This window comes from Panthera leo, chromosome A1 (genome assembly GCF_018350215.1).
Source record: "Panthera leo isolate Ple1 chromosome A1, P.leo_Ple1_pat1.1, whole genome shotgun sequence".
NCBI classification, from domain to species: Eukaryota; Metazoa; Chordata; class Mammalia; order Carnivora; family Felidae; genus Panthera; species Panthera leo.
Window position 1 is genome coordinate 28965356 of NC_056679.1, and position 24762 is coordinate 28990117.

A 24762-nucleotide genomic window follows, 5' to 3' on the forward strand; every position below is an offset into this window, starting at 1 on the left:
CGATTTGTCATTTTTCCCTTGCGTTTCCCCTGTTAGCTGTTAACACGCACGCCCACGACGACTCCGGAGAGGCTGAGAGCAAGCGTCCACCCGGAAGGAGTGATACCGGAAGTGAAAGTAATCCCGTGTGTGTCGGGCTGAAATGTAGCAGGTCACAGAGAGTTACGGCTACAGTAAGGAAAGCTGTCGTACTTTCTTATATTTCTTAGGTACTCACTTTTTTTTTTTTTTCTATTTTAGATCTTTTAAAGGTCTTTTTTCTATCCCCATTTTTCTTTCATGTTGCCTCTTTGGGATCACTCCGTATTCTGAATTACAGAATCTGGTTTACATGTGCTGCTCTGGCGCAGGCTTAGTATCACTTCTGACCTGCCGACTCTTGAGAATTGTCCTTAGAGTACCGACTAATCCTGCTCCTGTGGTGGGTGACGGAGAAGACTTGCCGTTCCCAGGTATAGGTAACACTAGCGAGTAAAACGTCTTGGGTTGTTTTTTTTTTTCCCCTCTAAACATTGAGGTTCATGACCTTAAGAGTTATTTACTACTGTTCCTAGGATGGAAATTTTAGCTAGAAATGTTCTTACAAAAATTTGTCATCCTTTTGATTTGTCCTTGTTTTCAATTGAACACTCTTCTCCGATGTGCTTGAGACTGCATGTAAAGACATTGGAAACCTGCTGAAGGACTGTCACATTTATGGCTGTTGGGTATTGGTGCATCCTTCTACAGTCTTTTTCCAAATGTGATTCAGTATGTTAAAGTTTGTTAGTAGAATCCTACAAAATCTGTAGATTTTGGAGATCATTCTGAATATTTTATTTCCTAGGAGATTATGATATTCAACTTAGCAGACTTACAGTGATCAAATGAGTTAATATATGAATGTACCTCCTAGCATAGCAGGAACACCAGAGACAATAAAGATTGATTCTGATAAAATTTTGACCCTTACTTCAACTTTGAACCTCGAATTTTAGGGGCAAAGTGTTTTTATCTTTATCTTTCCCCTTTCTTTTTTTTTTTTTTTTTTCAACGTTTTTTTTTTTTTTTATTTATTTTTGGGACAGAGAGAGACAGACAGAGCATGAACGGGGGAGGGGCAGAGAGAGGGAGACACAGAATCGGAAACAGGCTCCAGGCTCTGAGCCATCAGCCCAGAGCCCGACGCGGGGCTCGAACTCACGGACCGCGAGATCGTGACCTGGCTGAAGTCGGACGCTTAACCGACTGCGCCACCCAGGCGCCCCATATCTTTCCCCTTTCTTAATAAAACTACTTTGTGCTTTTGTTAGCTTCTGATTACATCTATTAGAGGGAAGAATAGGTAAATCAGTAATAGGTAAATCAGGTAAAACAATTTCACCTAACTTGTAATTTTTTTAAGCAACTGTTTTTTCCTGATTGTGGAAGTAATACATGCTATGCATATAGAAAAATTTAAAACGCCGAAAGGTAGAAAAGCTAGAAGGCAAGCAAAAGGTATCCACAAGCCCACAACTAGAGATCATCTTGTTAACATTTTCCTCTATTTCTTTTTTAGGTCCCCCTCCCAAAAAAATACTGTTTACCTTTTTTACATGTATACCATATGTCATAGAAAAATTTAAAAACCTAATTGAGATTATATTGTTTTGCATTCTGCTTTTTTCATTTAATGCAGATATCACCACTGTCCCTTTTTACCAGACCTACTTTCTTAGTATAATATTTGAAGTTTTCTTCCTTTAGGGTCTCAGCTAAAAGGGAAGCACCTGATTGCAGAATTGAGAATGGAAAGCACTGAGCTTTGAACAAGCAAACTGCAGTCTAGTATTAGCTCTGCCTGTCTGGCTGAGTGAATAATCATGATTAAGTCAGTTGACTTCCTTGGACATCTGGATACCTAGAATTAATGAATTAGACAAGAAAACAGTTAATATCTTCTTCAAACTTCAGGAATCTATGAATATGTGAACTACCTAAAGCTTGCATGATTATTTCATACCTTTCAAGTGTTTGTTCACATAGTCAATTCTAGATTCCAAATACTTTCTAGAAAATCGCTGATTTAATCCAGTTTATTAATATATTTATCAGTTATGCTCCTACTTATTTGCCTTAGCTAATTATATACATTGGATGAATAGGAAACAGTGCTATATTCATTTATTTTAATATGTTATACTCATGTTGGAGTATATGTTTGGAGAATTATTTTCTTTTTATGGATTATTGAATTTCAGGACAGTGTTTGGAGCTGGCTGCGGCTGTGAACTGAGCAAGATTTCTTGAGACTTCTTCCAGCTTTTGTATTTGCAGAGTTGATTTTTTTTCAGATTGTGTTTATTATATTTCAGATGCTGAGATGAATCGTCACCTGTGTGCTTGGCTTTTTAGACTTTCATCTCGTAATGGTTACCACCAGTGCCACATCCACCCCCAGTCTCATCAGTTTACACAGAGACATTTTGATACAAGACTGTGGGTTTTTAGACAAAACAGGCATCCCATTTTCCATCATCTGTTAAATAAGAATTGTCCCAGGAGATATTGTCATCAAGACACCAGGATGCTGTGGAAGCATAAAGCACTACAGAAATATATGGAGGACCTGAGTAAGGAGCACCGTATGCTTGATCAGTGTTTGCAGCGAGTGTCTCTGAATGAAGGGGACCGAAGAGCCTTGAATAGAAGGCATGCCGAGTTGGCACCACTCGCAGCCATTTACCAAGAAATTCAGGAGGCTGAGCAAGCAATTGAAGAATTAGATTCAATGTGTAGAAGTAGGTAAAAGATACATGTGTGTATAAGAACATGATTGATTATAGGTTAAAGCTTTATTGAATTGCAGTCTTTTAAAAAACCTACACTCAGCGAAGACAGGATTCTCCCCTGGGTGTTTAAAGTATTTCAGCTACTAAAAATCAACTACTAAGAGACCAAGCTCCTTGTGGTGCTTGCCAAGTTTTTAGGGTCTAGGAAACTGAATATTAATCTTTTCAGAAATTTTAATTTATTGAACAGGACTTTATTGAGCACTGTCCTACGTGTATAGCAGAGACACAAAAATATGGTTCCAGCCCCATCAAAGGGCTCATATGGTCTAGGTGTTATTTCATCTTCCCAGAAAGAAACTCTGCACCCTGTAGCCATCTTGTCCCAATTCCCCCTTCCCTACCAACCAGAAGCAACTGCTAATCTACTTTCTAGATTTACTCACTTCAGGCATTTATAGAGTCATGCAATATATCCTCTGTGATTGGCTTATTTCATTTAGCATAATATTTTCAAGGTTCATCTATGTTGTAGCATGTATTTGTCCTTTTTATTGTGGAACTGTATTCCATTGTATGGATATACCACATTTTCATCTATCCATTCATCAGTTAATGGATATTGAATTGTTTCCACTTTTGGTTATTAAGAACAATGGTGCTACAATTTCTGAGTCTTGTAACTCTACATTTTACCTTTTGAACAGTTGGAAGACTGTTTTCCAAAGTGGCTTCACCATTTAAATTCTGCCCTTTTGATTCTAGCTATCCTAATGGGTGGAGATGGTATCTTATTGTGGCTTTGATTTGCATTTCCCTGATTAATGATGTTGAGCATCTTTTCGTGTGCCTGTTGGTCATTTGTAATTCATCTTTGGTTAAATGACTGTTCAGATCCTTTGCCTGTTTTTAAATATTTTTCTTGCTATTGACTTGTGAGAGTTCTTTATATTATAGCTACAAGTTTCTTATCAGATATATGCAAAAATTATCTCTGTGGGTTATTTTTTGAATCACTATAATTTTTTTTAGGATCTTATTTTTTTTAATGTCTGTTTATTTATTTTGAGAGGGGGAGGGGAAGAGAGAGAATTCCAAGCAGGCTCTGTCAGTACAGAGCCTGATGGGAAGCTTGAACCCACGAACCGTGAGATCATGTCCAGAGCCAAAATCAAGAGTCAGACGCTTAACCAGCTGAACCACCCAGGCGCCCCTGAGATTTTATTTTTAAGTAATCTCTACATCTAACATGGGCCTTGAACTCACAACCACAAGATCAAGAGTTGCATGCTCTCTCTACTAAGCCAGCCAGCTGCCCCTTCCCCCCTTTTTAAAACAAGATTGAAGCACCATAATATTTAATTTTCATGATGTCAGATTTATCTTTTTTTTTCCTTGTTGCTTGTGTTTTTGGTGACCTATCTAAGAAACTGTTGTGTAATCCAAGGTCACAAAGGGTACATCGTGTTTACTTCTGAGAGTTATATTTTTAGCCTTATATTTAATTATTTGATCTATTTGAATTAATTTTATATATGATGTGAGATGTGTATTTTTAATTTTAGTATTTCTTAATATTGCTGTTGCCTTAACATTTTTCCTTATATGAAAATTTTTCAAAATGTACACAAGTTGAGAGAAAAATATGGTGAACTAACCTGGGATTCAACATTTATCCAGATAGTGCTTTAAGCTTTTAGTTTCTAAATTTTCCCCTGTGCTTCATCCTGTTTCATTAAGTGTTAGAGACATTAAGCAACATCAAGGCCAGTCACAGTTACACCTATAAATTTCTGGATTTCCAAAGACTTGTATTCACCTGCCTTCTGTTGGTGGTACCATGAGTTTCTCACCTATTGTTTAATGAGGACTTTTTTTACTCTTCTGTATTATGCCAGTCAAATTTGTAATTCATTGGTTTTGGGAAAGTTCTTTGCACATAATAGGAACTGACTAAATGCTTTGTAAATTAAATTGACATAACCTTCTTCAGCCTTGGTTGTATCATGTATAATTAAGACTGGATTGGATTGCTTCTGAAATGTCTTCTAGGTCTGCAATTCTGCTATTCTCTAATAAAAGCTACATTTCCTGTCTTACTATGTGCCAGGCACTTAAGCTAAGTATTTTACAAATATTACCTCATTTGAATATTCACAATAATCTGCTGAGGTAAAATCTTCATTTTATAGATGAAGCAACTGAGAGCTTAAGATGTTAAAGGTCACTCGGCCAGTCAGGTGAGGAGTAAGGATTTGAACCCAATCAGTGAGACTCCACAGCCTCTGTTCTTATCCACTGCACAATGATTCAAAGTCCAGGAGGCTCTACCTCTGTGGTATACCTTTCAATAGTCCCCTTCTATTCTTTCTGCTCATTTATATCTTTATTATATCTCATCCTGAATGATTACAATAAATTCCTAACTTGTGCCACTTACAGGCTTTCCCAGTCCAAGTGCAACCTTAATCTATTACTCCCCTGCTCAGCATTTTCAGTAGCTCCCATTGCGTATAAATACATATTTCTTGATTTGGCATTTAAGAGCCTCTGCAGAGTGACACCAGCCTCTCTGTGTAGTGCGTTAATTCCCATTGCATACGCTACTTTCCAAGAAAAATAGATAACTCACCGTTCCCTGAATATTCCAGTATCATCCCATGTCTGTCTTTGCACTTACTGTTACCCACCAATGTCACCTTGTTAAAATTCAGTCCCCTTTTACGTATGGCTTGGATGTCATACTTTGGCCTCAATCCCCTCTGTAAAACAAATAAGTTTACCTTTCTCTGTTTTAAATTTTGATCCTTTGTCTTAAAAGTTAATTGGTTTGGGGTCCCTGGGTGGCTCAGTCGGTTAAGCGTCCAACTTCAGCTCAGGTTATGATCTCGCAGCTCATGAATTCGAGCCCCGTGTCAGGCTCTGTGCTGACAGCCTACTTTGGATTCTGTGTCTCTCTTTTTCTGCTTTCCCCTGCTCTGCTCGTACTCTGTCTTTGTCTCTGTCAAAAATAAACAAACGTTAAAAAAAAAAGTTAATTAACTTCTGCCCCTTCCCTCATCATCTGTTCTCAAGGACAGAGCCTGTGTCTCACTCATCTTTATATTTCCTGCAGCACCAAACATAGGATACAATAGACAAACCTTTGTTGATATAATGAAATTGAATTAAGTTGGATTTTATAGATCAGTAAACAATTAGAGGCCACAAAAATGATTTTATGTGACTGCAAATCACGTTTTTCTTTTGACCGACCAAGTATCTATACGGAGTATTGTCATGCTGGTTTCCATTCATACTGTGGGGCCATTAGTGATATTACAATTCTGCAACAGATGATCCATAATTAGAATTTAGTTTGGCACCTTATCAGAAAGCCTTTCTCAAGTGCTGAAGTCTGGGTTAGACCCCCTCCTTTATGCCTCCATGGCACTGTCATCACATGTTTTAATCGTGTACGTGTCCATCTTTCCCACCACGCTGAGCCACTTGAGGCCTAGAATCCTGTTTTATTCATCCTTGTGTTCCCAACAAGTAGCAGAGTATCTGGCGCATAATAAGTGTTAAATGTTCAAAGCATGAAAGAGGCATAGAGTCCCACCAGACCTTAATGGCTTCCATGACTAGGGAAGAAGTTTCAAGAGCCTTCTCTCTTCTATGATTATGATTTTTTCATTTCTGTTTTCTTACTAAGAATCAACAATTTCTACCTCAATTTGCAAGCATTGCCACCAACAAATGGAGTCTCGGTATCCAGCAATGGAGGCAAAGGTTATGAGATCCACCAAGCTTGGCTACTGTCTCTCATTGTTAGCTTTCTTGTTGGGAGTTCTATGATTTAACTTTCTGCTTTTGAAATGATGTGAAAAGGACCATTGTTTCCATAAAACAGAGGTTACAAAGATGTTTTGTTTGACCTGCATGGTGTTCTTAAAAAATGTTTACTAGGGATAAACATTTCAAGAGACTTCAAACTTTGAAGAGTTCTTATTTCTGACTTTGAAAAAAATGGAGGCTCTACTAGCCATGCTAGATTACCCACCGTGTGTGGAGTAATGGCTGCCACCTTGAAGACAAAAAGTGGTCACCCCAATTTTCTCCAAAACTCGCCTTACTTGGGTTTATATTTATTTAACCAGTTCCTTAAACAATCATCGATTTCTAGAATTAATTGTACACATTCAAATCATAAACTCTTTGGGACACCAGTCATACTTCTTTTCACACTGACTTTTTTAGACAAAGTTCACAAGTACTTATTAACTGATATTGTCTATTCTAACTGTCCTTTTGTATAATCCCTTTACTTCACAACTGAAATAAAACTTAGTAGGCAGAGATTAGGTAGCTGTTTAAGGGTTTCTCTATGAGTATTTAAAAACACTTATCATTTCTGTTGCTGTTTTGTAGGTCTAAATCAACAAGATGAAAAGCAGTTACAAGAACTTGCATTGGAAGAGAGACAAACCATGGCTCAAAAAATCAATATGTTATACAGTGAGGTATGTTTTAGGTGGCAGACTACTCAATTCTGTTAATATAAAAGAATATTGTTTTGCTAGGATATATTGTGCTCAAAGTACTTTCCAACACCAGTTTATTAAGCCTTCTTTTATAATAAATGATTAAGCTGGGTTTAATACTGTAATCTGCTACAGATTGAATAATGAGATTGAAGCCATTGGGATGCCAAAGAATAAAATATCACCTTTCCCCCTCCTCCAAGAGCAACCATATTCCAAAGCTATTAACTTGCCAGGCAAGGAGACAGATGTTAGTAAAGAAATTTAGTTCACCAAGAGGAAGAATCAACAGTTTTTAAGCCTTAGAAAAGGGGGAGGTATTTGCAGTGATTGTGTTAATTAAGGATTGAAAATTTGCTTTCTGGATAGAATGGGACGAATCAAAGGGTGTAGACACAGTTGGTTCACACAAGTCTTTAGCTTCTTGTAGTTCAACGGATGATTTGTTTAAAGGACAGTGAGAAACAGTGCTGTCTGTATACTGTCTTTGCTTCTGTCCTATTTGCCATCTTCCTGCATTCAGTCTCCCTATTCTGGGATCCATAGTGGGGCTTGTTGAGAGGAATGAGGTGGAGTTATCGGTTCTGTGATTTAACCAGCAAGTCAACCAGAAGTAGAGTGTCACTCTTGGTCTGATATTCTCTCCCATAAACTATCATTTCTAGCAGAGACGGCGGATTTCAAAAATTAGCAGTAGAGAGAGTCATGACACGTAGGTACTTTTAGTTTGATTTGCAAGACCTTTTAGTAATAAATAAAAAATAAAACTGCTTCCTTTTTCTTCTTTAGAGGGAAGCTAGTTACTTTCTTTATTAGGAAGCCCCTTGTTTTCTTTTCACAGCTCAAACTATTTGGGCCTTATCCTGGGGGACCTCAGTACATTCTTTAAGCAGAGCAGCTCTCCTGAGAACACAGGGCATGACCTGGGGCCTGCTGTCCTCTATGGCAGGAGATAATAGTCATATGGAAAGAGTCCTTATTTTCAGCAAGTGAAGACTTTCAAAGCTTTACTTCATTCATTAGATGAAAGAAGCTACTGTTCAGAACTAATAAGAGGCAAAATCTGAAAAAATTGAATGGAACACTCTGGACTTTGATGTACACTTGGTAGAAAATTAAGATTGTCTGATAGCATTGTGGAGAATACCCTGACAAGTAATTCCATTGTTAGCATGAACTGATCACTTATTTTAGGTCCGGTCCACTTACAGCATTTAATGACTAGACCTTGTTGGGATGCTATATGATTGTGTTATATATTTTTTTTTTCAATGTTTTTTATTTATTTTTGGGACAGAGAGACAGAGCATGAAAGGGGGAGGGGCAGAGAGAGAGGGAGACACAGAATCGGAAACAGGCTCCAGGCTCTGAGCCATCAGCCCAGAGCCCGACGCGGGGCTCGAACTCACGGACCGCGAGATCGTGACCTGGCTGAAGTCGGAGGCTTAACCGACTGCGCCACCCAGGCGCCCCTGTGTTATAGATTTTTTAATGTTTGGAGGTCTTTTATCTAAAATCAAGCAATAGTATACCATAGAAAATATACACACAAATGCTGATTTTTCCCCCTTTTTCAGCTTTTCCAGAGTCTAGTGCCAAAGGAGAAATATGACAAAAATGACGTTCTTTTAGAGGTGACATCTGGAAGAACTACTGGAGGTCAGTTAAATAATTTTATTGTAAATGATCCAAGAAAAAAATACTTAAATTTTACCTTGGTTTGACACACTTTAACTTTAAAAGTCCGTTAAATGTGTTTCACTGTAGAAACAGTTACTCATTTCCTAAGGGGCCTGTACCTAAGAATGGCTCTCTTAAAAATTTGTGCTGAATATTTTTTGTATGTATATATATATATATTTTTTAGGTGATATCTGCCAGCAGTTTACCCGGGAAATATTTGATATGTACCAGAATTATTCAAGCTATAAAAACTGGAAATTTGAACTTCTGAATTATACACCAGCTGATTACGGTAGGCATATTTGAGGATTTTGTCCATAGAAGATGCTAAAAATTATTTTGCATCTGATCTCCATTAGAACCATGTGGGCCCATTTTTTATTTAAACTTTTCTTTTTTATTTTGGAAGAGAGAGAGCGTGCACGCATGTACAAGTGGGGGAGGGGCAGCGAAAAGTGGGCAGAGAGAATCTCAAGCAAGCTCCGTTCCGTGAGCACAGAGTCCAACACGGCTCGAGCCTACAAACCGTGGGCTCATAACCTGAGGTGAAATCAAGAGTCTGATGGACTTTTAACCAACTGAGCCACCCAGGTGCCCCTCCCATTTTTTAAAACATTTTATCTGTATCTACTAAATGCTGTGATACAGGTTCATCATTCTCAGCGGCTTTACCCTAATAGGGGTCTTAACCAGGAGTGGGACATAGTGAAGGAAGGAATGTCTGAGTTAGAGAAAACTTCTCTGGGAAGGATAGATATACCTTGCCTTGAAACTCATTGTTCTCTATTCAAAGAAAGATGTGTTAAGGTTTTTGCTGCTAAGAACTTTATCATTTATGGGATACAACCTGAAAGTATTACCAGTTAGACTGAGTGGCTAATGATGTATTAGATTCTTTTTTAACTTCTTTAATTTTTATAATCTGAAAGGTTAAATATTCATAACAAAATAGTCTTTCCAAAAATCTGGTCTGCCAATGGTTCAGCCTTATGCTTCTCTGCCAAATCCATAGAAATCGTTCTTCATAAAGGATTTTAACTTTCTGAGCTTTCTTCAAGCTCTCTTTTGAATATATTCCATCCACCTTATATTCTTATTATCGTAATGTTGAAGTTAAAAAAAGAATCTTCTCCCTATTTCATATTATCTCAAAAACTTTTCTCACATTTTTATTCTCTCAACTTCTCTCTTCATTTCATTGCCCTTAGTAGTGTTTTCTCTACCTTCCCTCAGCACCATGTGTGAGTTTCCTGACTTTGCATCTATTCTCTTTTTTTTATGTGTTCAATTTTTATGGAAATGCAGAAAAAGTTAATCATTTGTCTTTATTTTTAAGATACCACTCTAGTTGGGCAGATAAAAACTTATACAATGTAAACAATAGCAAACAATACAAGTCCTTCAACTTTTAAATACTCAATTATGTTAAATCAGAACATCTGGTAGTAATTTTTTTTTCCCCCATTCTTTTAAGCCATATGAAAGTTTTTATCTTCTTGGTTGTACGTTGATACCCAATAATAAACTGCAAACTCTCAGGAAAAAGGAAGAAGGATTGAAGTAAGTTAAACAGTGGAGGAAAATGAATGAATAAGAAAGTTGTGCTTGGTACAGGTTTTCAATACAGCCAGTGGTCAGGAAAGAGGAATTGAAAGCAGAGGGAAGGAGCTACCAGAGCAACAATGTGGAGGTAGGAAAGATCTTGGTGTGTGTGAAGGACAATGAGGACCCCAGTTTACCCAGGGCACATTTGTGATAGGAGGTCATAGGAAATGAGTTTAAGGGAGTAGAGTTTGAACAGCCTTGAAAGCTGAACAGGCCTTGATTGTTGGGGAGTAGAGAGCTGTTGGAGATTTTATCAATAAGCATATGACTTGATAAATACATATTTTAAGATTATTTAGACAGCAATTTGCAGGATGGATCAAGAAGCTAGATTTAAGCAGACTGCAGAGAGGTTATTAGAGAAATCCAGGTATAACTAAGATTTACACTTGGCAGTAGACACATGGGAGATCTTCAAAGGAAGAATGGACAAAAGAGGGCCTAGTGCTTGCCCCCATGTCCAGGGTGCAGTGTAGGTGGTTTGATCTTCATAGCCCTGTGAGATAGATATTATTAATCCCATTTTACAGATGAGGAGTCAGGCTCAGGGAGTAGTACCTAATCCAAGATCACATGGTAAGTAATGGCAGTCCCAGGATTAAACTTAAGTTTGTCAGATCCAGAATCATACATCCCCATCCTCATAGTCTATTCTGACACAAACAAGATGAGCCACCGGGATTCTAATCTTTCTAGCTGGGAAGACTACAACATTCATTCAAGATGGAACGCAGAGTGAATTATTAAATCTCTGGTTATAGTGAACACCCATTCAGAAATATGCACTAAATGCTGAAGTTGTGTAGCCAGAGCTTGGGTGAGAGAACAGCATCAAGGAGAAAGATTCAATAGCCACATCTAACACTGAGAGAATACATGAGGGAGAGTCTATGGAGAGGGAACATGTAGGCCATCGGACCTTAGAGAACGGCCACATTTAGAAAGATTAACTAGTTGGCAAAAGAAAGAGAGGAGTCAGATAAGCAGAAAAAGGATGAGGACTGCATAATAGTATGTTTAGAAAGTAATATCTATTCCCAACATGGGGCTTGAACTCATGACCCCAAGATCAAGAGTCACATGCCCTACCGACTGAGCCAGCCAGGCGCCCCAAGGACAATATGATATTATGGAAGCAAGAGAGGAGAGAGTTTAAAGGAGAATATAATCAGAAATAGCAGCATTATGGGGCACCTGGCTGACTTGGTTGGTGGAGCATGCTACTCTTGATCTCAGAGTTACCGGTTCAAGCCCCGCGTTGGGTATAGAGATTACTTAAAAAAATAAAATTTTTAGAAACAGCATTATAAAAGAGAATAGTGGTAAATGTCATCATGACCTCTCAGATGTATATTTTGAATCCAGTTTTCAAGAACAAAAGATGAACTCAATAACAACAGGGAAAGAGATTCTGTTCCAGGAGTGTAGAGCAGCCTAAACAATTCCTAGACAATGTTTGGGAAACCTTTCTTTTAGATAGACTGACTTACTGGAAAAATAAAATAGAGATACCTTAAAAAGTAAAAAAGGCTTTTTTTTTAAGTTATTTATTTTGAGAGAGCGTTCGTGCAAGCAGGGGAGGGGCAGAGAGAGAGGGAGAGAGAGAATCCCAAGCGCAGAGCCCCATGGTGGGCTTACAGACTGTGAGATTGTGATCTGAGCTGAAATCAAGAGTCAGACCCTTAACCAACTGAGCCTCTCAGGCATTCCAAAAAGGACTTTTTTTTTAAAGGAGGAAAAATTTAAATATTTTACTCTATACCTTTAAAATTAAAGACTAAGTGGGGTGCCTGGGTGGCTCAGCTGGTTAAGCATCCGACTTCGGCTCAGGTCATGATCTCACAGTTTGTGGATTCAAGCCCTGCATCGGACTCTGTGCTGACAGCTCAGAGCCTGGAGCCTACTTCAGATTCTGTGTCTTCTTCTCTCTCTGCCCCTCCCCTGCTTGTGCTCTGTCTCTCTTTCTCTCAAAACTAAATAAACGTTTAAAAAAATTTTTTTAATTAAAGACTAAGAATAAACCTCTACTTATTAAAATTATTAAATACTTAAAAGTTGATTTATTTATAATTAGGAGAAGAAAAGATGTGACTAGGAAGGCTAAAATAGAGGGGTAAAAAGTACCTACCTTATAAACTATGTACGTTAAATTCTCTCTATATATTTTAATATTTAATTGAAATGGAGAGGAACTCCAAAGATTCACACAGCCCTAAAAGCTAAGGTTGAAAGGAAACACTTTCATGCAAAAATTCATGTATCGAGTGACTTAAAGTCTTGTAGTTTTGTGACCGTAGGTACAGATAGGGATAATACTCAGTCATTCCATAAATAGTCCAAACTAAATGATTAAAGATAGTTTTTGTGGAAGCAGTAGAGGGCAATAGCTCTGGATTTGTAGTATAAGTCTGAAATGTGTTATTTTGTATACTGGGTATCTGATAAATTGAAATATATTCCAAGTTAAAGGGATTCTATGAAGTGTATTACATTATCTCCTCCCTCCCAACAGTTTAATGTTTATAATTATGTTTTGCTATACTCTGCTTGCCAGTTAAATTCAGGGAAAGGTCGCTTAACGTAATGTGATGATTCATTTTATGTGTCCAGAAGACATACTTTTTACCACAGATGTGAGAAATAAATTTGTAAGGGGAGCCCTGGCATCCTTGAAGAGCTCTATGATTGCTCTTCTCTGTCGGCCAGACCTTAGAGTGGGGACTTTGGTAGCTCAATTGGGAAACCTAAATGCGATGGGAGTAATTGGATTTCAGGGTGGCAGTGGGCAAGTGGCAGCACCCAGCAGCAGAGGCAAGGTGGGTACAGTTGCTGTCATGGACAGCAGAGTCAAAGCAGCAGTCAGTAGTCTGATGCGTATAGACCTATGGCATTGGCTAGTTGACCATGGCGTCTCTAGAGGGAAAATAGATAGGAAGCCCCGTAAATTCTTACTTGATCTGTATAAGCAGAAAAGTGTTAGGTCAAGTGAACAGAAATCTAACTTTAATCATAAAAACAAGTCATGGCTCCTCAATCAGTTCTCAGACCTGAGCCAGTTTACAGGCCCAAACCCCTTGAATAAAGGGGACGCTGGGCCCCCTTGAGGAAAGACCCCAGTATATTGCCAAATATTTATACTCTTCACTCTTCTCTCAGCATTCTCCCAAAAGGGATCTGTGGCCTTTTCCAAGGGTAACTGTGTCCTGCAGAAAAGGAAATAACCACACTTTTCAGGGACTACTGGACACTGGCTCTGAAATGACACTGATTCCAGGAGACCCAAAACATCACTGTGGCCCAGCACTTAGAAGAGAGGCTTGTGGAGGGCAGGTGAAGAATAGTTTTAGTACAGGTTCCTCTCACAGTGGGCCTGGGGGGTTCCCAAACCCATCCTGCAATGGTTTCCCAGTTCTGGATACATAGCTGGAACAGATATACTCAGCAGCTGGCAGAATCCCATATTATTTTCCTTGACCTGTGGGGTGAGGACTGGATGATGAGAAAGGCCAAGTAGGAGCCATCAGCATTGCCTGTACCTAGGAAAATAGTAAACCAAAAGCAATGCTGCATTCCTAAAGAGATTGCAGAGATTAGTGCCACCATCAAGGACTTAAAAGATGCATGGTTGATGATTCCTACCTCATCCCTTTTCAGCTTGTTTATTTGACCTATAAAGAAGGTAGATCAGATCCCAGTGAATGACAGTGGATTATTATAAGCTTAGCCAGCTGGTGATTCTAATGACAGCAGCTGTACCAGATATGGTTTCATTGCTTGAGCAAATTCACAGCCCCTGATACCTGGTATGTAGCTGTTGATCTGACAAATACTTTTTTTTTCTCCACACCTGCCAGTGAGGACCACCAAAAGCAGTTTTCTCTCAGCTGGCAAGGCCAGCAGTGCACCTCACTCTCCTACCTCAGAGGTATATCATTTTTGCCCTACATCATAATTTAGTTCACAGGAGCTTTGTTTTTGAGAGAGAGAGAGAGAGAAAGAGAGAGAGAATGAGCAAGCAGGGGAGGGGCAGAGAGAGAGGGAGACCCAGAATCTGAAGCAGGCTCCAGGCTCTGAGCTGTCATGACAGCACAGAGCCCAACACGGGGCTCAAACCCATGGACTGCGAGATCGTGACCTGAGCTGAAGTCGGCCGCTTAACTGACTGAGCCACCCAGGCGCCCCAGTTCACAGGGATCATCATTCTCTTCCACATGATATCAGACTGGCCCAGGAGAGCCAATGATACACTCTCAGTAACTGAACTACTGATACTTATTGATGGCTAAATGTCAATACTGCTAAATGCTCTACAAGTGTTTATCTCAGTTATTCCTCACAACAACCCTTGGAGGTAGGTTGAATTCAGCACTATATCATATGCTTACTTATGCCTTGAAGCACTACTCACATAGTCTGCAATGTGAATGGCTTTCCATACTATAGCCCTAGTTACAATTAGCATTTACAAGTAAGGAAACCAGAACATGAACAAATGAAATAACTTGCCTGTGGACACACACTAGGAAGAAGAAAAGCTTAAATTTGAACCCAGGCAGCCTAAGATTGGCTCTAGTAATCTGTACAGTAAAGTTGCAGCCTTCTCCTTTCAGGTCATATAAATTCAAATATGTGCCCTCAACATGAAGTAGGTAAAGGGGGGTTAGGGGAATAATATTAAAAGTACAGAGTGAGTATGAGATGGAAAATTTAATTGTTGTGGCCTCACTCTGTCTCAGTTTCTAGGTATCTTTCACAATATGACCATCTGACTACACTGAGTATTAATGATAAACAATTACATTTTTCATATCATCTGACTGCTAAATGCTAGTCAGCTTCTTTATCTGGTATTCAAGAAAATAAACAGTAATTTGTTCCATCGCTGGAGGAAGACCAGCCGTGTTGGACTTACTAAGAGGCAGTGTGTCAGGGGCGCCTGGCTGGTTCAGTCAGTGGAACGTGCGACTCTTGATCTTGGGGTTGTGAGTTTGAGCCCCACGTTAGATGTAGAGATAACTTAAAAATAAAATCTTAAAAAGAGAGGGTATGTCAGTTTCTGATAAGTTACCTTCCTAAGTCATTTTCTAGGGTAATCTAAAATTATGGCCAATTTTTGTCCACCATGCTGACTTTAGAAACCAAGTGGTTAGATCTGACGTCAGAGCACTGAGTCTTCACTGGAAACATCTTAGGAACATGGCAGCAGCAGTGGCAGCATAGTTAACCCAGGGGAAGGAAGTTTGAGTTAAGGATTTTATAAGCAGCAAAACTGACTTATAAGTATACAAACTTCTCAATATGCAGGGATTCAAGAAGTCCTTTTCCCATGTTTCCTTTCTGAGGAATCTACTAGAAGATAAAAGTTTAGACAACTAAAATATGAAGTATCAACATAAGGAGTAGAGGTGAGCATGCATGTGGTTACCTGCAGAACTAGGTCTATTTGAGGACTAAGGAAAATAATACAGTGTTTTAGAACTGTATCTGACAGTATAGAATACAATCATTTGAAAAATGGGAGAACAGGAAGAGCAACTTTTAATGTTTTTAGTAATCATGTTGTGGCAGAACTAGCATAGTTATTCTAGACTGTTGTATGTGTACTATGGGATAAAATAGATGAATAATTATGAGATATTGTAGTATCTTCCCTGTCCTTAAGAACCAAGATTCTTGGAATGGAAGACAAGAGCAATAGAGAAGAGGCTGTCATCTTGAATTTACCCTGGAAGTATTAATTGTCAAGAACTGCCAATGGTCTGAGATTTTGCCCTACTTGCAAGCTAACAAGTTAGCACGCCACAGTTTTGTGGGTCAGAGACAGAGGACAGGTTATTGCTTGCAATAGCAGTAAGCAGAATATCACCATTTTTGTTTTGGTTCAATGAGCCCCAGGTCCTATAAGGCAACTCGAAGCCAGATAACTGCCTATGCAGTAGGTTTCATTATATGAGAGGAACTCTGAGCTTAGAGATCTCAAAATTTTTAAGTAAGCATGCTTGCCCATTGCTCTAACAAGGAGACGCTACCTTTACCTTCCAAGGCCATAAGCAAACTTGTCCTTTGCTGTGGAGGGAGATGCACCTCCAAAGCTGTTTCCTATGCAAACACTCTTAAAAATATTTTCTGGAACGAGAGGACAGGCAGTGCCTTATTTGCAAGATGTGCAGAAATGCAAGAAACCGATACAGAGTTGTCTCCCAACATCGGTATGAACTCGACGTATTTCCTGTCTCTGTCTACGCGAAGACCTGGAATCAATGACCGACCCAGTAATAGTGAACATTCCTATTGCCCAAATAATAAAAATATTGAAGTATTATTTCTCTCTGAAAGGGATGAAGTCTTCTTGGAGAGATCACTGGTTCCAGGTTTTGGGGAGGAAAAGTTCAGGATAATCCTGGGAAATTTTGTTATACCATAGTAAGAACTCTGTTATACTCTACAAGAACTCAGAAATTACCTTGAAAAAGCACCTGCTGGACAAAGATGGACAATTTGAGCTTCATTGATAATAGTTGCAATTGATTTAAACATGATAGATATACTCAAATCCTGGATTTATAGTGGTATTTTAAAAATAGTATCTTCATATGATTAAAATGACCCTAGTTCATTATAGTGTCAGAGTGTAGCCTGATGCAGGGCTCAAACCCAAAACTGTGAGACCATGACCTGAGCCAAAACCAAGAGTCAGATGCTTAACCAACTGAGCCACTCAAGTACCCCATGTCTGTATTATTTTATAATAAAAATATTAAAAAAAAATATGTCCAATAAGAAAAGGCTAACCTAGGCATGAAGATTTTTTTGTGTTTATCTTCACGTTCCACAGATAAATAAGCAAGAGCTAAATTTCAACAGATTCTTGAAAACTTGGGAGGACCTGTATAGAATTATTCATCATGCAAAAATAAATAAACATTAAAAAAATATTTTTTAAATGAGCACCTGAGGGGCACCTGGGTGGCTCAGTCGGTTAAGCAGTTAAGCGTCTGACTTCGGCTCAGGTCATGATCTCATGGCTCGTGAGTTTGAGCCCCCCCATCAGACCCTGTGCTGACTGCTCAGAGCCTGGAGCCTGCTTCAGATTCTGTGTCTCCCTCTCTCTCTGCCCCTCCCCTGCTCACACTCTGTCTCTCAAAAATAAATAAATGCTAAAAAAAATTTTTTTTTAATAAAAAAAAATAAAGGTGTACCTGGATGGCTCAGTCAGTTAAGCATCTGACTTCAGCTTAGGTCATGATCTCACTGTTGGTGAGTTCAAGCCCCACGTCAGGCCCTGTGCTGATGGCTCAGAGCCTGGAGCCTGCTTCAGATTCTGTGTCTCCCTCTCTCTCTGCCCCTCCCCTGCTCATGTTCTGTGTCTCTCTCTCTGTCTCTCAAAAATAAACAGTAAATAAATTAAAATAAATACATAAATTCTTATGTTAGTGAGCCTTCTTTTATATAGGCACCACACTGGCCTACCCTTGCATAGGGTAGTTCACTGAAGAAAATGTCCCAGTATTTTTTTTCTAGAAGAATTTTTATAAAAGTAAATTTTGTTCATTACAGAATATTTAGAAACAAAAGGATAAAAAGTAAAATAAAAAAATATATTGTTCTTCTGTTCCCCAGAGATAAACATGAATAATATTTTGGTATATTTCCTTTTATATATTAATACATTGACCTTGGGAAGATACAGTTTTGTACCTAGTTTATGTTCTCATCTTTGGCTCTGTACTTGGATTCAGGCCTGGGAGTAAGGGCATTTAAGGTCCAAATCCCTTTCAAAGTAGAACTAGTTAATATTTTTGGATTTTATGTTCCTAGGTGGGCTACATCATGCAGCTGCCCGAATTTCTGGTGACAGTGTATATAAGCATTTGAAGTATGAAGGTGGGATTCACCGAGTTCAACGAATCCCCGAGGTGGGCCTGTCATCAAGAATGCAGCGTATTCACACAGGAACCATGTCAGTCATTGTCCTCCCTCAACCAGATGAGGTAACCTTACCAGGAGGCATTGACAACTTCAGCTTAATAGGTGTTTTGCTGACAAGCCTTAGCTTCTAGGAAACTGATTTTTTTTTTTTTTTAATATATGAAATTTATTGTCAGATTGGTTTCCGTACAACACCCAGTGCTCATCCCAAAATGTGCCCTCTTCAATACCCATCACCCACCCTCCCCGCCCTCCCACCCCCCATCAACCCTCAGTTTGTTCTCAGTTTTTAACAGTCTCTTATGCTTTGGCTCTCTCCCACTCTAACCTCATTTTTTTTTTCCTTCCCCTCCCCCACGGGTTTCTGTTACGTTTCTCAGGATCCACATAAGAGTGAAACCATATGGTATCTGTCTTTCTCGGTATGGCTTATTTCACTTAGCATCACACTCTCCAGTTCATCCACGTTGCTACAAAGGGCCATATTTTGTTCTTTCTCATTGCCACGTAGTACTCCATTGTGTATATAAACCACAATTTCTTTATCCATTCATCAGTTGATGGACATTTAGGCTCTTTCCATAATTTGGCTATTGTTGAGAGTGCTGCTATAAACATTGGGGTACAAGTGCCCCTATGCATCAGTACTCCTGTATCCCTTGGGTAAATTCCTAGCAGTACTAATGCTGGGTCATAGGGTAGGTCTGTTTTTAATTTTTTGAGGAAACTCCACACGGTTTTCCAGAGTGGCTGTACCAGTTTGCATTCCCACCAACAGTGCAAGAGGGTTCCCGTTTCTCCACATCCTCTCCAGCACTAGGAAACTGATTTTTGATGATACACATTGAACTTTGTAGTCTATATTGGGAAATAACTCTTCCCAAGGTAAAGTTGCCCTTCTTATGCCTCACCAGGGTATTTTCTTTTGCTTTTTAAATAGAAGCCAATTCTCTTCATAAAACAGAATTCACAAAGTTTTTATAATGTTGCTTAAATTTTATCTGTGGAAATGAATTCCATAGATAATATGTTGAGGGCAGTGACATAATATCTATATGGGGTCTATTATCTTATTAGTTGAATACAGCCATATTGCCTATTTTTTTTCCTTTTTAAAATTTTATTTTAAATATACAGAAAATTGAAAGACTGCCACTAAAAACTTACATAACCTTCACCTGTAGTCAATACCCATTTACATTTTGCCATATTTGCGGGATTCCTATGCGTGTACGTGTACACATATTTTTAAATAACTATAAAGAGTATAGCAGACACTATGAGGCTTTATCCTCCAAATCTTCAACTTAACATCTTTTAAGATTAGGACATTTTCCTACTTAAACAATACCATTATCTGTGAAAATCAGCCATAATTCTGTAATATTATCTTCTAGGAAAAACTCCTGCACATTCTGTTTACTCACAGAATACTCCTCCACTCTAAGTGTGTCGAGCTTTTTTTTCCACGAGCAAGCAATTTCTCAGTAATCTGTGGACACCAAGTGGCTGTCCTACAAGTCAACTCAATTCTGATATGACCTACCAGGAAATAGCATCAGACCCCACAGGCTAGGAGCTCATTCCCACCGGTCTCCCTTCCCTCCCACCTCAGAGCTCAGTCACCAGTCCAGGGTGTCGCCTGTGCTTCTGACCAAGTGGCTATGAATTGAGAGGTTTCCACAACCCCCATCCTTGGGCTCGATAATTTACTGAAGTAGCTCACAGAACTCAGTTACTATGAAAAGTTGTTTATTACAAAAGATACAATTCAGGAACAGCCATATGGGAGAGATGTATGGGGCAAAGTACGTGGGAAGATGTGCAGAGCTCCCCTACCCTGTCTAGGTTCACTACCCTCCTTGCACCTCCACGTGTTCACCAGCCTGAAAGTTCTTTGAACCCTGTGTCTTGAGGATTTTCATGGAAACTTCTATACATAGCCATGATTAATTAAACCATTGGGCACTAGCGATTAATTTGACCTCCAGCTCCTTTCCCTTCACTGAAAGTTGGGGTGGGGGCAGTAGAGCTGAAAATTCCAGTCCTCCAATCACATGATTAGTCCCCCTGGCAGTCAGCCCCCATCGTGTGGTTACCTAAGGGCTTTAGAAATCACCTCTTATTAACATACACTTAAAAGGGGGCTTGTTGTGTACAACAAAATACCTTCATCAGTCTTTATTTTTTAATAATTTGTTTTTAATTTACATCCAAGTTAGTTAGCATATAGTGCAATAATGATTTCAAGAATAGAATCCAATGGTTCATCCCTTACATATAACACCCAGAGCTCATCCCAACAAGTGTCTTCCTTAATGCCCCTTGCCCATTTAGCCCATCCCCCTACCCACCACCCCTCCAGTAACCCCGTTTGTTCTCCATATTTAAGAGTCTCTTATGTTTTGTCCCCCTGTTTTTATGTGGTTTTTGCTCCCCTTCCCTTATGTTCATCTGTTTTGTATCTTAAATTCCACATATCAGTGAAATCATATGATATTTGTCTTTCTCTAATTTCGCTTAGCATAATTTTGCTGACTAATATTCCCTCTGTGTATATATGCCACATCTTCTTTATCCATTCATCCATCAATGGACATTTGGGCTCTTTCCATGCTTTGGCTGTTGGTGATAGTTCTGCTATAAACATTGGGGTGCATGTGCCCCTTCAAATCAGCATTTTTGTATCCGTTGGATAAATTCCTAGTAGTACAATTGCTGGGTTATAGGGTAGTTCTATTTTTAATTTTTTGAGGAACCTCCATACTGTTTTCCAGAGTGGCTGCACCAATTTGCATTCCCACCAGTAGTGTGAAAGGGTCCCTTTTTCTTTGCATGCTCACCAACATCTGTCATTGCCTGAGCTGTTAATTTTACCCATTCTGACTGGTGTGAGGTAGTATCTCATTGTGGTTTGGATTTGTATTTCCCTGATGATGAGTGATGTTGAGCATTTTTTCATGTGTCTGTTAACCATCTGGATGTCTTCTTTGGAAAAGTGTCTATTCATGTCTTTTGCTCATTTCTTCACTGGATTACTTGTTTTTTGGGTGTTGAGTTTGATAAGTTCTCTATAGATTTTGGATACTAACCCTTTATCTGATGTGTCATTTGCACATATCTTCTCCCATTCTGTCAGTTGCCTTTTAGTTTTGCTGATTGTTTCCTTCACCATGCAGAAGCTTTTTATCTTGATGGGGTCCCAAGAGTTCATTTTTGCTATTGTTTCCATTGTCTCCAAAGACATGTTGAGTAAGAAGTTGCTGTGGCCAAGGTCAAAGAGGTTTTTTCCTGCTTTCTCCTCTAGGATTTTGATGGCTTCCTGTCTTACGTTTAGGTTTTTCATTCATTTTGAGTTTATTTTTGTGTATGGTGTAAGAAAGTGGTCTAGGTTCATTCTTCTGCATGTTGCTGTCCAGTTTTCCCAGCACCATTTGCTGAAGAGACGGTCTTTATCCCATTGGATATTCTTTCCTGCTTTGTCAAAGATTAGTTGGCCATATGTTTGTGAGTCCATTTCTGGGTTCTCTATTCTGTTCCACTGATCTAAGTGTCTGTTTTTGTGTCAGTACCATACCGTCTTGATGATTACAGCTTTGTAATACAGCTTGAAGTCCAGCATTGTGATGCCTTCAGCTTTAGTTTTCTTTTTCAGAATTGCTTTGGCTATTTGGGGTCTCTTCTGGTTCCATACAAATTTTAAGATTGTTCTAGCTCTGTGAAGAATGCTGGTGTTACTTTGTTAGGGATTGCATTGAATATCTAGATTGTTTTGGGTAGTATTGACATTTTAACGATAGTTGTTATTCCTATCCGTGTGCATGGAATCTTTTTCCATTTTTTTGTGTCTTTTTCAATTTCTTCTGTAAGCTTTCTATAGTTTTCAGTGTATAGACTTTTCACATCTTTGGTTAGGTTTATTCCTGGTATTTTATGGGTTTTGGTGCAATTCATCAGTCTTATCATAGGAAATTCAGAAGGTTTTAGGAGTTCTGTGGAGTTATTTCTAGGTTGTTTTTTTTTTAAATCAGGATTCCATCAAGTTCCATACCTTGCCATTAAGTCATATATATCTTTAAGGTTGGAACAGTCTCCCAACCCTTTTTTTTTTAATTTTCTGAAGCATCTAGACCATTTGTCTTATAGAATTTGTTTCCTCATGGTACTCTTTAACTCATTCCTTTATCCTATTGCATTCAGATTATATGTTTTTTGTGTTTTTTTTTTAATGTTTATTTATTTTTGAGAGAGACAGAGCATGAGGAGGGGAGGGGCAGAGAGAAGGAGACAGAAGATCAGAAGTAGGCTCCATGCTATGAGCATAGATCATATGCTCACTGATATGTGGAATTTAAGATGCTATGACCGTGAGATCATGACCTGAGCTGAAATCAAAAGTTGGACATTTAACCAACTAAGCCACCCAGGGCGCCTCAGATTACTCATTTTGATCAAGAATACTTTATAGGCACTTATATTCGTGTTGCATTTTATCAGAAGACACATAATATCAGATTGTCTGACTTTAGTGAGGATTAGTTTAAACATCGTGACCATAAAACTATCACCGTTTTAAAATTATATTTTTCTCTTTGCAGTTCCTGAGGAATCTCTAGGGTACATATATCCTATTTCCAACAACTTTTCAATGATCTTAACATCCATTAGTGATCTTTTTGCCTGAATCAGTTATTTTCTTTGGGGTTGCAAGATGGTAATATTCTAACTGTCTTTTCTTCTGCATTTATTAACTGGCATTCTTTTCTGTAAAGAACTTTCCTCACTAATATATCCTCTCTCCTCCTTCCTTCTTTCTTTGTCTTTTATTTTACCTCATTATAAACTCAATATTATTTCATTATTGACCTCATTATAGACTTACAGTTTGTGAGTTCTAATCACTGTTGTGTTTAATGTTCAATTTGTCCCTGATTTGGTCAGTGGTAGCCTTTTTAGGGCAGCTCTTTTTGAAATGACCCCATTAGTTTTTGAGCATACCCTTGCTTTCTGGTATAATTAGATATCCTAAGCCCAACTTCTATCTGTCTGCCTCAGACTTGGCATCAGATCTCATTTCTTTTGGTGAGAAATATACCCAGAAATTAAGAGCTGGGTACTATGTATGCTCATTATTATTAATGTGTGCTTACATTTAGATTCTTTAATGTACAGAGCTAGGATATACATATGATTTTAAATAACTGGTACCAATCACTAGTATTACCAACTCAAATTTAACATTAAGGGAGTATTTCCTCCTCACCATCTTGCATTTTGTATTTATATCTCTTTACACTTGAGTAAAAATTTTATTTCTTAATCACATTAATATATTTATGTTTTTCTTTATTATGTAGCATATATAAAATGTTTTTAAAATTAGCAAACTACTGAGTACTGTTTAAGAATTCTGTCCTTAGGATAGATCTGAAATAATGTTTTTCTATGTGCTTATGATATCATTATGGTAAATATTTTGATTCATTTGTTTCTGTTCCTATTAAGTATTAGCATTTGAGTTTTCTTTTCTCTTTTATATAATTTCACTCTTGGTGTATGCAAACATTTATGTAGTTCAGAAATCAAAACCATAGAGTTTTCTTGCTTCCCTCCTTATTCCTTCCACCCCATTTTCACCTATCCTCTTATTCTCTTCATATTCTTGAAAATTAAACTCATGTAGGGGAGTTTCATTTTCATAAAAGAGCAAAGTCTTATTCTCTTAATTGACATTTAAAATTCTTTGTATTTCATTAAGTCACTGTTTCTTTGTTCAGCATTTTCCAACAGTCATTAGGTAGTTATAACATTTAAGAGACTAGGACATATAATATACATATATTTACTACATGACTATTTAATATACTGTAACCACAAAAAATGGGAAATTACTCTTCTCTTTAGTGTTTGTTTTTAAAAAAGTATTTATTTTTTGGGACCGTGCAAGTCGGGGAGGGGCAGAGTGAGGGGGACAGAGGATCTGAAGCAGGCTCTGCGCTGACACTCTGAGAGCAGTGAGCCCAATATGGGGCTTGAACTCACAAACCACAAGATCATGACCTGAGCCGAAGTCGAATGCTCAACCGACTGAGCCACCCAGGTGCCCCACTTCTCTTTAGCATTTATTGAAATTTTAAGGTAGCCAACACTGACATATTTTAACAAAAGCTGTATAATCTTTTCTTCACAGTATAGTATTCATTTTAGAGAAAACAAAAAAATAACCAAATTGTATATTAGAGTCTAAAACTGACCCTGTTATTACTCTA

At 38.4% G+C, this 24762-nt stretch overlaps 1 protein-coding gene across 6 annotated transcripts in view; it reads left to right on the forward strand.

Annotated features, from left to right (window-relative positions):
• The window catches only part of MTRF1 (mitochondrial translation release factor 1), a 68663-nt gene that overhangs the window by 18338 nt on the left and 25563 nt on the right, over positions 1–24762 (forward strand). For 2 of the 6 annotated variants that reach the window (XM_042927159.1, XM_042927171.1), the window contains exons 2-8: positions 37–173; positions 320–452; positions 2337–2762; positions 7164–7255; positions 8854–8935; positions 9144–9251; positions 18383–18555. In XM_042927159.1, coding sequence (XP_042783093.1) covers positions 332–452; positions 2337–2762; positions 7164–7255; positions 8854–8935; positions 9144–9251; positions 18383–18555 — 1002 coding nt within the window. In that variant the 5' untranslated portion in view covers positions 37–173; positions 320–331. Of the gene's footprint in view, positions 1–36; positions 210–319; positions 453–2336; positions 2763–7163; positions 7256–8853; positions 8936–9143; positions 9252–18382; positions 18556–24762 lie in introns of all 6 variants that reach the window. The other 4 variants (XM_042927179.1, XM_042927186.1, XM_042927200.1 and 1 more) reach the window with 4 other exon arrangements.